The sequence below is a fragment of the Carcharodon carcharias genome, chromosome 4, assembly GCF_017639515.1.
Source record: "Carcharodon carcharias isolate sCarCar2 chromosome 4, sCarCar2.pri, whole genome shotgun sequence".
In the NCBI taxonomy this organism is placed as follows: Eukaryota; Metazoa; Chordata; class Chondrichthyes; order Lamniformes; family Lamnidae; genus Carcharodon; species Carcharodon carcharias.
This window is the reverse complement of record NC_054470.1, coordinates 34113143-34126992: the sequence shown is the minus strand read 5'-3', so window position 1 is coordinate 34126992 and position 13850 is coordinate 34113143. Positions and strand designations below refer to the sequence as shown.

Below are 13850 nucleotides of genomic sequence, written 5' to 3'. Positions count from 1 at the left end.
GCTGGAAATCTGAAACAAAAACAGAAGATGCTGGAAAAACCTCAGCAGGTCTGACAGCATCTATGGAGAAATTATAACCAGACACCAGGCAAAGTATTTTTACCTTACGAATTCAAAATAAGGTTCCTTTCAATTTGTTCCTTTGCGGATAGTTGTAAGCTTACAGGCTTAGATCTTACATGCCTCTGACCTGCAGACACAAACTCCTCTCAGGTTATACCTAGCTGTCACTTTTAAATGCAAATTCTCATTGTATCACCAGGCCCTTTGAACTCCACCTCTCCTGACAATAAAACCTCTTTCATAGTACCAATTTTTTATTAGTGTTATTAACATTGCTTGGTGTCTTCTAGCTAGGTGCAAGATTTCACTCCCACTCTTTGAATGCTTTATTGAACAAAATGCAAGTGTGCCCCCTACCTACTGTTTACATCTCAAAGGTACTGTACACCAAAGCACCCAGACTAGCTGGCTTTAGTACAATGAACACATGCACAGGCTAAACCTCCATTCAAAAAAATTTCCCATAACATTATATACATTAGTATTGCCTGTCAGGAAGAGATATTAATGGAACTTGAGGCTGGCAAGTCCCCTGGACCTGATGGCCTGCATCTTAATGACTCAAAGAAGTGGTTGCAGCGATAGTGGATGCATTGCTCGTAATCTTCCAAAATTCTCTAGTTTCAGGACAAGTACTAGCGGATTGGAAAACTGCAAATGTAACATCTCTGTTCAAGAAGAGGGAGATGGAAAGCAGGAAACTATAGGCCAGTTAACTTAATGTCTTTCATTGGGAAAATGCTGGCATCTATTAATAAGCAGATAGTAGCAGGACATTTAGAAAATCAAATTGCAATTGGGCAGAGTCATGGTTTTGTGAAAGGGAAATAGTGCTTAGAAATTTATTAGAGGACTTTGAGAATGTAACGAGCAGCGTTGATAAAGGGGAAACCAGTAGATATAGTGTATTTGGATTTCCAAAAAGAATCTCATGAGGTGCCACATAAAATATAAGAGCTTATGGTGTTGGGGGTGATATATTAGCATGGTTAGAGGATGAGCTAATTAACAGGAAACGAGAGTCAGGATGGCAAACTGTAACTAGTGGAGTCCCACAGTAGTGTTTTGGGCCTCAAATATCTACAATCTATGTTAATGTATTGGATGAAGGGACCGACTGTATTGTAGCAAATTTACTGACAATACAAAGATAGGTGGGAAGGAAATTTGTGAGGGGGATGCGAAAGGTCTGCAAAGGAATATAGATAGGTTAAGTGAGTGGGAAAATGTTTGGCAGATGGAGTATAAATGTAGGAAAATGTGAGGTTGTCCAATTTGGCAGGAAGAATAGAAAGCAAAATATTTGCCTAGATCTTCTGGTCAGTGGCATTGCTGGGTGCATTGCCATTGCCTGTGAAGATTTTTCTGACCTGATGACTTTTCTAACCCAATTTCTTCTGGGATCTTGTGATCCTGGCTAATCGAGAAACCGGCAGCCCAGTAATAGACTTATACAGCACAGAAACAGGGCCTTTGGTCCATCGTATCTGTGCCAGCCATCAAGCCCCTATCTATTCTAATCCCATTTTCCAGCGCCTGGCCCATAGCCCTGTATGCTATGGAACTTTTAACATGCAAAGAAGAATTGGGGAAGGAAAGGACACACCCCATTTTTATGGCACTAGCTGCCATATTCAAGTGAGTTTTAAGTCGGGGTCAGTGGGGGTTAGTCAGGTCAGGTTGGGGGGAAGCTAGTTGGGTTTGACTGTGGTGGGGGTCGGGGGGTTGGGGGTTGGGGGGGTGGCGGGGTGGCGGGGAGATAGTCAGGTGGTTTGGGTGGGTGGTATTTTTCAGTTGTGGGGTTACCGAGCGGTTAGACCAGATTTTAAACTGTCTAACATTTCCTGGGTAATTAGATAAATTGTGCATATTTAGCCCAAGTTTCCGCCAAGCTCAGGATCAGAGATATTTGCAGGGATCAGGGGCAGCAGGGAATCAGCGGATCAGAAATTCACACTTGCCAAGCAATTTCCATGTTTATCTGCATATCAGGGCTTGCACAGGATCCTGACGCGCATCTTCCATCATATGTCCCCTTTCTAATAATAGGGGCAGGAAGATTTGGGCCATTATTTAAATGGAGAGAGACTGCAAAATGCTGCAGTGCAGAGGTGTCTGGGTGTCCTTGTACATGAATCACAAAACATCAGCATGCAAGTACAGCAGGTAATTAGGAGGGCAAACTGAATGTTGGACTTCATTGCATGGGGTTGGAGGATAAAAGTAGGGAAGTCTTGCTACAACTGTACAGGGCATTGGTGAGACTACATGTACAGTTTTGGTCACCTTACTTGAGGGACATACACACATAGGAAGCAATTCACAGCAGGTTCGCGAGGCTGATTTCTGGGGTGACAGGTTTGAGGAAAAGTTGAGCAGGTTGGGCCGGTACTAATTTCAGTTTAGAAAAATGAGATGAACCTATTGAAACATACAAGATTGAGGGGGCTTGACAGGGTGGATGCTTTCTCTCATGAGGGAAATATATTCAAGGCTGAGTTTTTGATTGACAAGGGCATTATAGGCAGGAAAGTGGAGTGAAGGACACAATTAGATCAGCCTTGACCTCATTGGATGGCAGAGCAGGCTTGAGGGGCCAGATGACCTACTCCTATTTCTTGTGCTTCTAACCCCATTCCCATCTTTCCCAAAACTCCATGTTTGAAGCTTTCCAATTAAAACAGCTCTCAAAGCCACATTTGATATCCTATGTGACTGTGACAAAGGTAAACCATCCATTTTCATCCTTCTTTACCTGCCCTGCAGCTTTTGTCATGGTTGATAATTCCACCCTCCTGCAATGCCTCTCCATTGTCATCCAGCTGGGTGGGTCTCCTCTCGGTTCAATTCTTATCTAACTAATCATAACCAGAGTATCACTTGCAATGGCTTCTCTTTCTGCTCCCACTGTTACTTCTGGTGTCCCCCAAGAGTCAATTCTTGGCCCCCTCCTATTTCTCATTCACATGCTACCCTTGGTGATATCACCTGAAGGCACAGCATTAGTATTCACTGTCGACATCCAGCTCTACTCCCCCATCATCTCTTAACTCATCCACTGTTGCAAATTATAATGCTTATCCAACATTCAGTACTGGATGAGCAGATATTTCCTCCAATTAAATATTAAGACTGAAGTCATTGTTTCCGGTCGCTGCTCCAAACTCCATTCCCTAATTGCTGACTCCATCCCTCTCCCTGCAACAGTCTGTTTACATTTGTGTCACATTGATCTTGAGATGAGCTTTCGACCTTGTATGTGTACTGTCACGGTCCCTGTGCAGAAGCCATGAACTGAAATAACTAATTTACTGAATGACCCCAAATAAAGAAATTACCAGAGATTTCACTTTTTGTAACTTTACTGGGAATCAGAACCCATGTAAATTAAACATGAATTAACAGGCAAATGATACTTCAAATGAAAAGGTAAATTTCACTTTAGATGGTCAATACAAAAGATATGACTTGAACACAAGCACCCACATCATTCACTGCAGACAATATGCTACTGTTTATTCACACAAGCTAGGTTAGGAATCCTATCCAACAACAGTTTTCACCTGAGTTTCACAGATGCGATTATAATCAGCAAGAGACACTTCTGCGAACCCTCTCCCTTATGACAGACTTGATGGTGTAGCTTTCCAGAGTTCCTTTTCAACCGAGCAACCAATATCACCCTGTTTCACTGTTTGGTAAAGCAGCCAGCTCTTTATTCAGCTCCAAGTTTTATTCACACAGCCTTCCAGATTTTAGATCTTCTGAGCAAGCCCACATGGTGCCTCCAGGAGCTCCTATCTCCTTTTCTGTCAAATACAAAAAGCTGACCTCTTGAGATTGGCTTCTTATTCTCATAATTTAGTGTGTTCGTCTTTATTTCTGTCTGCTCTGTGTGCTAATCACATTCTCCCTCCAGCTCTCCTATCTTCTTCACAGAAGTAGCTTTGTCTTCTGTGTCTAGCCACATGGCTTTTTTTTCCTTAGCTTAGTTGGTACTGTTGAGGTCAAGGGTCACCAGGTCACTGACCAGTATTTCTTCCTATCCAAAAAAATTACAGTTGATCCCATACAATTGATGCAAACACAAGTCATTTTCAAACAAACATTCTTAAAAACAATTACAGGTTCTATTGGCACTTTAAAGAAATTACAGATTTTCCTTATTGTACTGCTTCCGGGTCAGAGGTAGTCACAGCGTCACCTCTAAGACTGTCTTCTTCCACCTGTGATATCACCTGACTTTTGTCCGTGTTTCAGCTCATCTGCTGCTGAATACCTCATCCAAGCCTTCATTACCTCTAGACTGGACTATTCCAATGCATTCCTAGCTGGTCTCCCATATTCTACCCTCTGTAAACTGGATGTAATCCAAAACTCTGCTGCCCATGCTTAACTCACAGAAAGCCCTGTTTCACTATTACCCTGTGTCCGTTGACCTACATTGGCTCCTGGTCAAGCAACGCTTTGCTTTCAAAATTCTTATCCTTGTTTTCAAATCCTCCCATGGCCTTGCCCCTCCCTATCTCTGTAATTTCCTCCATACCTCCCAAGGCATCTGTGCTCCTCAAATTCATTGCTTTCATTCCTCCACCATTGATAGCTGTGCCTTCAGTTGTCTAGGCCCCAAGCTCTGGAATTCCCTCCCTAAACCTCTCCACCACTTTAAGTGACTTTCTTCCTTTCAGACATTTCTTAAAGCCTAGTTCTTGACCAAGCTTTTGGTCATCTGACCTAATATCTCCTTTGTGGCTTGGTGTCATACTTTGTTTTGTAATGCTCCTGTGAAGCACCTTGGGACATTTCATTACATTAAAGGTGCTATAGAAATAAGTTGTTGGTATACATTGACTTGTCTTTTGCTGTGCTCTACCATATTATGGATGCTCATGAAGTCACCTCCTTACATTATTTGTCTGGTTGCCCACAAACCATTCTTAACTGGATATGGTAGAGATTAACAAATTTTTCTAACCTGTTGATTTGGTCATATTTGGAAGAAACATTTTTGCCACACCATTGGGAGAGCTCGCTGCTCTTCAAATGGTGCCAAGTGGATCTTTAATGTCCACCTGAAGCAATGAAACAGGCAGGTAGGATGTTTGTTTACCGTGCCATCCAAAGGATACAAGTTTTAGCAATGTAGAGCTCCCACAATAATGATGTATCAATCCAGATAAACATGTAAGTTGTGGAGTGGGGTTTCAATCCAAAATCTTTTGACTGAGGCAAGAACCATAACAAGTTAACCTGGCTCTTTTATAGTGGATCCTATCACACTAAAACTAGAAAGCTTGTTGCTATTTCAGACTCTGCACAGCAGTAAGTGTATGACACACTAAGCATAAAGCAGTTGATGATAGAATCAGAATGATGATATGGCACAGAAGGTGGTCTTTTGGCCCATTGTGTCTGTGCTGGCTTTTTAGTTTAGCTATTCAATTAATCCCAGTCTCCTGCTCTTCCTCCATTGCCCTGTAATTTTTTTCCCCCTAGAAATGAACTGTTTTAAATCAATGTAAATTGTGATGTGCAATAAACTTATAAAACCCTACATGTACTTTGTATGATTTAGAATTGATTACTACCCTGCATCAGAAATCCTGCTGGGAAGTTAACAAAAAATGCTAGAAAACCAACTCTGAAAGGTGAATGCAAATAGAAATGCAATCATTGATTGTTTGAAGTAGAATCTTGTGACAGGTAGACCTCTACAATAGACTATGAGCACATCTTGGAAAATTAATCTCAAGAGTTGCAAGGAACTTGCACTAATATTTCAATGTTCTTTTTAATTTAGATAGAAAATTTGTTAAGGTGCAGAATCTGATAATTATACAGAGATAATTGTGTCGGATAGTTGGTTCTGGTGAGTGATTTGTTTAATTCAGATCTGTTCAGAAACCACTAATATCACTGCCTCTGGATTTTTTTTGTTGTACAAATTATGGTACTTGTGCAGCAAATTGTACCATATGTGGTAAATGTAAGGATTTGTTGTGGTGCATCCTGGTGTGTCAAATCACATCTTATTCATTGCCTAATTTATGGTCTGAATTACTCCAGTGTTATTTTTGAGATAACAGTATCTCTATTTTGTTGCACACAGGGGAAAAGTAGCAAATTACTAAATATAATTAGAATACATTTGTGCTGTCAACCTAGATCTTCAGCTTTTGAGAGTTAACTGCTGTGGCAGAGACCAGGTGGGTGATCTAATTGAAGCAGTTCTCCACAAAGTAAAGGTGAAGTATAAAAGATATTTTAAAATCCTTTTAGCTATGAAAATTGTACTTTCCTGAGGGGACAGTGCAGTGAAATAAAACTTCTTGACTGTGATGTATTGGTCTTTTATAGCATTCTTCTGATAACTGGTTTAAAAGACTGAACCTGCTCATACACAGTAAGATTCCTTTGACTGATGGTGAAGAAAAAATAATGTATCTTTTTTCAGAACACTCATGATCTACAGACTACACTGAATATCCTCAACATGCTTAACGAACTGGTATCAGTGGGTGAGTTTGAACAGAGGTTTTTTGTTCTGAATTTAGTGGCTGTTTCTTGCTGCTTCCATCTTCCATAGTTCCACTTTTAGCTAAGGTTTTGAAAGTGTGGAGGAAATAAGGAGCAAAACAAAAAGAAACAAAAATAAAGCTTGCAGTGTTACTAATGGTGGCTGTGTGATCTATTGTACTTCCCCATTATAGAAGTAGAGGAAGATACAACGTGATCAGAGTATTAATGGTTACTTCCACCAGCCAGCCATGTGTGGCTGATTGGGAATCCAGGTGTAGCTAATTGCATTTTTGATTTGTAAAAAAGTAATCAAAACTGTTGTGCATGTGATCAAGATATTAATGTGGTTGTATGGATGTATTCATTAGCAAAATGGTATGACAAAAAACAGTTTGATTGTTGTGTGCACTTTGCTTTCTTGGTTACTGCTTATTAGCTGTTAAAATGATGTGTAACAGGAGTGAAAATGCCAAACGCCGCACCATTGAAACACCAACAACATTTTAAGAAGAGGGCAGTTGTCAGTTTGATGGCCAGTAGATGAAAGCAAGCCCAATTAATAATCAGTGGCTCAAGGGCATGTCATGGCATAGGTCAAACAGGATCCAGCTGCCTTCTACATGGAGAGAAGCAGAGGGTCTAGCGTGTCTTGCTCTGCTAGTCAACGTTGTCAGTACCACTCAGTCAAAGTATTGCTTGTAACTGTTAGACAAAAACTTAGAAGCTGCACTAAGATGTGCTGTATCTAATAAATTCACCTCAGAATTCCAAACTTTGGTGAAAGCAAATGAATAAAATTTGGCAGTGAATGGTGGCATATGTTTTGTAAACGTGTGAAGTACATTTACCTGTTTTGTGTACAAAGTGTTTTCTACAAAAATTAGAAGATGTGGCTAAAATGACATTGTCATTGCCGTGTCATAGCCGTGCCTGAGGCCATTCAGAGAGCGATTTCTAATGGATAATAATGAGAAGAGTATAAAATATGGTAACTTAAGATGTAATCTCTGTTTAATGTGTGGACATCGTTTCAAGTTCCTTAGTCATCACATTGGGAAGTGCTGGGTGGAAATAGATGACCAAAAATAATGAGAACAGAGCAATAAGCATAAAATTTAAAATAAGTAAAAATTCAGGTTACAAAAAGTTACAAATGCACTTTATTTTGACAGAGCATGAGAAGTTTAAACACATAAATCCTTGCCTGCAGTTTATGTTTGGTAGATTCCTACCCGAAATTTTATAAGCACTCAAAAATATTTGTAATTGGCTATATATTTACACAGTGTTGTATTTATACTTTAGCTTATCCAGACATTAAGTGTAAACAGTTTTCTGGCATATATAGGAATAAGCATAATAAATAACATGTACCCCAGATAAAATAACATTGCAGCTTGTATTTTTTCATACTTGTCCTGCTAGCTAAAACATCTGAAGTTCAGGAGCATCTCAAAATCACTATTGCAGGCACATGCCACCTGGTAATTGGAAACAGTCAGTTTATAACCTGAAAAACTCAATGCTCTGAGCTTCCTTAATCTGTTGAAAAAGTCTGCAAATGAACAAGAAAAAATACCCAAAGTAAAACCCTTGTTAATAAAACTTCCTCTTCAATTAGTGTTGAAGGTGGGGTGAACTTTTTAATATAAAGCAGTTCCCTTTTTTATACTTGGAGACATCTTGATTTTTTTTTAAAGAATCAATTTTCTTTACTGCAAAGGGGCTCACAAGATCAGGCCTCCCTTGATGCATAGCTACTCCACAATGTCATTAATAATAAATTAAGTACATTGTGCCCTGCAGTAGTTCCTTTGGAAATAATAGTGCCCATGACTTAAGACCATGCCTCAAGCTGTTCTGGAAATGTGGATGACACTTATAGTACACAAATGACAGTCTCCAGTTCTCAACGTAACTAGGTCTCAAAATAAGTATCACAGAACAATGAAAACAGAGGATGCAGGATATACATAGCATGTCTGTAGGTAAATAGAAAGAGAATAACAGTTTGAGTTTGGAACTCATTTCTAAGCCAATCAGTATTTTGAATAGGATTAAATATAAAGTGCAGTCAGTTTAAGCCTAAACAAAGCTTAATATCAACAAAAAAAAAAGTGTTTTTAAACTTAGAAGTAATATTTCAGCATAAATTAAAATATTTTTGATATGTTACCAATTATATGATACTTATTTTTGTAAAGCTGAATGTTACAATCACTGTCCTTTCACCAGTGGGGATTTACTTCCAGCTTAAGGTGTTCAGGGTTGCCTTCATATACTAGAGGTACTGGATAAAACAATGTTGGATGTTTTAGCTCAGTTCTTGGTTAGCTCAATACATAGTTTGATAATTGTCAGTAGATTTCTTCTGAAACTTCAATTAAAAATTATTAGGACAGAGATGATCAAATATTACTCTCATATGTGGTAATTAACCTGATGTAGTATAAAGTGCTCCATCCCTGTGGGAGCATGGCTTGATTTGGTAGTTTCTTTGGAAAGCACACACTAAACACATGCAAGTGTCATCACAGTTTTGCAGATAGGTAGTACCACAAGTGATCTCCTACTCCGTTTAAGATTGAGCGCAACGTCTGTGCTGTTTCGCAGTTAATGTTTCCCCTATGTTAGAGGTTCACAGAATCGTTAGTGCAGAATGAAGCCATTTGACCCATCATGTCTGCACCAGCTCTCTGAATGAGCATTTTACTTGGTACCATTCTCTTCCCTTCTCCCCGTAACCCTGCACATTATTTGAAAAGAAACAAAGAAAGATCTAATTCCCTCTTGGATGTCTTGATTGAACTAGCCTCCACCATACTTTGAGGCAGTGTATTCCAGACCCCTAACCACTTACTGTGTGAAAAAGTTTCTTCTCATATCGCTTTTGCTTCTTTTACCAGTTACTTTAAATCTGTGCCCTCTTGGTTCTTGATACTTTCCTTATCTACTCTGTCCAGGCCCCTCATGATTTTGAATACTTCTACAAAATCTCCTCAGCCTTCTTGTCGCCAATGAAAAGAGTCCCACCTATCTTCATAACAGAAGTTTCTCATCCTTGGAATCATACTCAAACCTCTTCTGCACTCTCTCCAATGCCTTCACATCCTCCCTAAAATGCAGCACCCAGAATTGTATGCATTACTCTAGCTGAGGTCCAAGTATTGTCTTATACAAGCTCAACATAGCCTCCTTGCTCAATGCCCCATTAATAAGAGCCAGGATACTGCATGTTTTATTCTCAACCTGTCCTGGCACCTTTAATGACTTCTGCATATACATACTGATGTCCCTCTGCTCCTGCAAGCCCTTTAGAGTAGAACCCTTTTATTTTAAACTGTCTTTCCATGTTCTTCCTACCAAAATGTATCACCTCACTTTTCTCTAACTCCAACCAGTGGAGAGTTTTCCCCAATTGCCTTTGACTCCAATTTTGCAGGACTCCCTGATGCCACGCTTGGTCAGATGCTGCCTGGATGTCAAGGGGAGCCATTCTCACTTCACTTTTGGAGTTCAGCTCTTTTGTCCATGCTTGAACCAAGCCTATAATGAGGCCAGGAGCTGAGTGACCCTGGCAGAGCCGGAGCTGAGCATCAGTGAAATTTTATTCCTAAGCAAGTGCCGCTTGATAGCACTGCTGATGATCAAGAGTAGACTGATGGGGCAGTAATTGGTCAGGTTGGATTTGTCCTGCTTTGTGTACAGGACATACCTGGGCAATTTTCCACATTCCAGGGTAGATACCAGTGTTGTAGCTTTACTAGAACAGCTTGGCTAGGGGCATGGCAAGTTCTGGAGTACAAGTCTTCACTACTATTGCTAGAATATTGTCAGTGCTTGTGCAGCAGCTGGTGTCACTGCAGTGTATCCACAAGGCTGAAGGATTTTGTGAATAGTATATTTCTGGATGTGGTCACCCCACAGCTCAAGGGCCTGCAGGAAGAGAGGGAATAGATGACTGCCAGACAGTCAAGGAGGACCAGGCAGTTAGTACATGAGCACCCTGAACACACCTCTATTTCCAGAGAATATTCAACTCTGAACACGAGAATGATGGGCCCTCTGGAGAGTGCAGCCAGAGCCAAGTCCATGGCACCACTGCTGGCTCATAGGGAACACAGAAAGCAATAGTGGTAAGTGATTTAGAATTTGGGGAACAAACAGGTGTTCCTGTGGTTGCAGATGTGAATCTAGGATGGTCGTTTGTCAGGATCAAGTATGTCACTCGGGGAAGGATGAACAGCCAGTTGTCATGGTCTATTTTGATACCACCGGCATAGGTAGAAAGACTTGAGGCCCTGCAGGTAGATGTCAGGGAGCTAGAAAAAAACTAGCTTGGAGAGCCTCAGGTAGTTACAGGTGGCACACACTGAGCTTTGAAATAGGATCGAGTAAATGAATGCTTGGCTGGAAAGATGGTGCTGGAGGGGGAGAACTTAGATTCCTGGGACATGGTCTCAATTCTGAGAGAAATGAGACGTGTAGGCTGGACACTTGAAGCTGAGCAGAATGGGAACCAACATCCTGGCAGAATGGTTTGCTGTCCTGTTGGGTGTTACTCACAATAAGAGGTTGTGGTGGAAGAATTAATCCAGGCTGGTCTCTTGGTTAAAGCTGGTTTATTTCTGAGACAACTCCTCAGTGCCACTAACTTCCCAGTAGTTCCCACAAAGTGTTCCAGCTGTACCTTTTTATTCTATTTAGATGGGATAATTAATGCCCATCACCCTGTTTAACTAACAATTGGTTTTAAGATGATTGCCATATTAACAGATTCCTCTCTTTTAAAAAAAACTGGAACTTATTTTTAAGAAAACAGGAAATAATGTCACATATTTCCACATCCATAATTCCCACATTTCTTTTATCACATGTATACACAAACAATTATCAAACAAAAACAATTTTTCATTGCATTATTATAAGATGCTTCTCTTCCAACACATTTAATAATTTCTTAGAGCAGGCATTGCATTTTGTAAAACAGTCTGATAGTAGTTGGCGACTTGTGTCAACCCATTTTATCTTAGATCTTAGATTAGCTTACTTTCTAATTTATTAGCAGCTACTAGAATCTGTCATAAGGACTTCTACTTCTATTGAGATTGCTAGTTTGCTCTCTAGTCCTCCTTGTTAAGCTACAGCCTGTACTCTCATTCCTCTCCCTTTCTGGACTGCTACTATATGATCGTCCTCCCATGCGAACAGAATGCCGTTCGCAAGTCCGTGATTTTTTTTTTTTAAACAGGGTCATGACCACTTGCTGGTCCACTCAGAATTCCAACTGCGCTTTCTGGGTTTCCAGATCTTACCTTGTTTTACCAATTGATAGGTCTTGTCTCCTGTCCTTCATCCTGCACATTTAGCCAATGTTTGTATTTACCAGTGACCTTTCCTGCTCTCCCTGTGGTGGCATCCCTCCACACACTCGTTCCTTCTGGCATGTATGTTACATTTATTCCTAATTTAGGTAATTGTCCTTTTGGACAAATAGCATTATCCTGTACCTCAGTATTACTTTGTTCGTAGTCAGTCAACCCTGTATCTGCCGTCATCTGCTCCTCATAACGACCCAGTGTATGTGTATGTGAAGTGCATGGTGCATCCTCATGTTCTATGACCTGTTCAGAACCTGTAAAGGTATAGTCAGTACCAATTAACTGTGAAGAATGTACCTGAACAGATGAATTACCATGTTGCACAGTTACTACTTTCCCATCACTCCCTATAACCTTGCCAGGTCCTTCCCACTCTTTCTGGCCTTCCCTTTTATAATATATCATGTCTCCTTGTCCAAACGATCTTACGTGGTGCCGTAGGGCCCATCAAATTTTCTCCAAAACCTCAGCTTTAATGAAAGCTTTTCTGCTTGCATGCAAAGCGTTCAGATGAGCAGAAAAAGCAGAGCTAATGCAGTCTCTTCTAGAGTAGGGGAGCATCTGACAACACAGAAGGTAACTTTGGATTTCTGATATGGACTGAACCTCCCCCCCAACCATTTGCAGAGAGGTCTTTGCGTGCATCGCCTATGCTAGCGCTGTTTGCAGTTTACAACCTGGTTGATCAGCTAATATTTTAAGTAACATGTCATCTATTACTGCATGGTTTCTTTCACAAAGACCATTACTAAACTGGCTCTCAGCTGCGGTGTGCACAACTATGATGTTTAAATTTTCACACATATCTCAAAATTCCTCATTGGCGAATTCCCCATCCTTATCTATGAGGAACTTCGTTGGTGTTCCTAATCCTGTTCCTACCCATTTCTCCATGACCTTATGGACAATGGTCCTTTTGTCTTTACAATGTATCACAGTGGATGGACTCAACCTGGTTGCCATATCTAAGTGTAGTAAAAACCCCTATCCTTGTCCCAAACTTTCAAGTCCATTGCCACTGCATCGTTAAACTCCCTGGCTAGTGGCAAGCTCAGAACAGGTCGCAGTGGCGTCTTGCGATATTTAAGGCAAATTTCACACTGAGCAGTGATTTATTCAATAAGATCATCATCATACCCTTAATTGACCATTCCCGCATCTCGAAGCAGAGTCTTCAGTTTCTGCAACGCCACATGTGCAAACTGTCTATGTAATTTCCAAATGATCTTTTTCTCATTCTCAGCAGTTAACAAAACTTAATGAGCTTTTGATGAGAAATCTCTGGCTTCTTTAGTGGCATGCAGTAATGGCCTGACCGAGTAAAATGTAGATCCACATTTTTTCCAAATATGGCTGCTCTGTCATTCTACATATCTAGCATCATCTGAGCCTCCTTCATCACAGATTGACTCAACAGTAGCGGTATCTCACTAAAAATCACATCAGTATTGGTAAACAGATTGATCCCTGCTATCTTACAAAGGGAGGACCACCCGTTTGGAGGATGTTAATGTATTGTCATCTCCGAACCTGAAGCAGGTAGAGCATTCATACTCCTTGACCTTCTGCAGGTCTGCCTCAATCGAGAGGCTCCAGAAAGCAGTCAAGCTAATCCATGTCGCACACCATAGAAGTGCAGCTACTGTCCAGAACTGCACAGTTGAAGGAATCTACGATCAAGATACTTATCACCAGATTCAAACTCTGATTAATACAATTCCATCATGGCAGTCATCATCCTCGTTTTCAGTTTCAGATGAATCGTCGGTCACTTCAAAAATAGGACTCCTTCACTGTGGGCAGCTCATTGCATAATGATATTGGGAATCACACCAATTAACCATTCCCCATGCATTTTTTGGGTTTAAACATCTATAGTCACCATCC

General features: G+C 40.6%; 1 protein-coding gene across 8 annotated transcripts in view; it reads left to right on the top strand.

The window, feature by feature from the left end:
• Positions 1–13850, top strand: part of agtpbp1 (ATP/GTP binding carboxypeptidase 1) — a 330484-nt gene that overhangs the window by 112373 nt on the left and 204261 nt on the right. For all 8 annotated transcript variants that reach the window (XM_041185725.1, XM_041185724.1, XM_041185729.1 and 5 more), the window contains one exon: positions 6518–6581. In XM_041185725.1, the coding sequence (XP_041041659.1) occupies positions 6518–6581 (64 nt within the window). The remainder of the gene's footprint in view (positions 1–6517; positions 6582–13850) is intronic.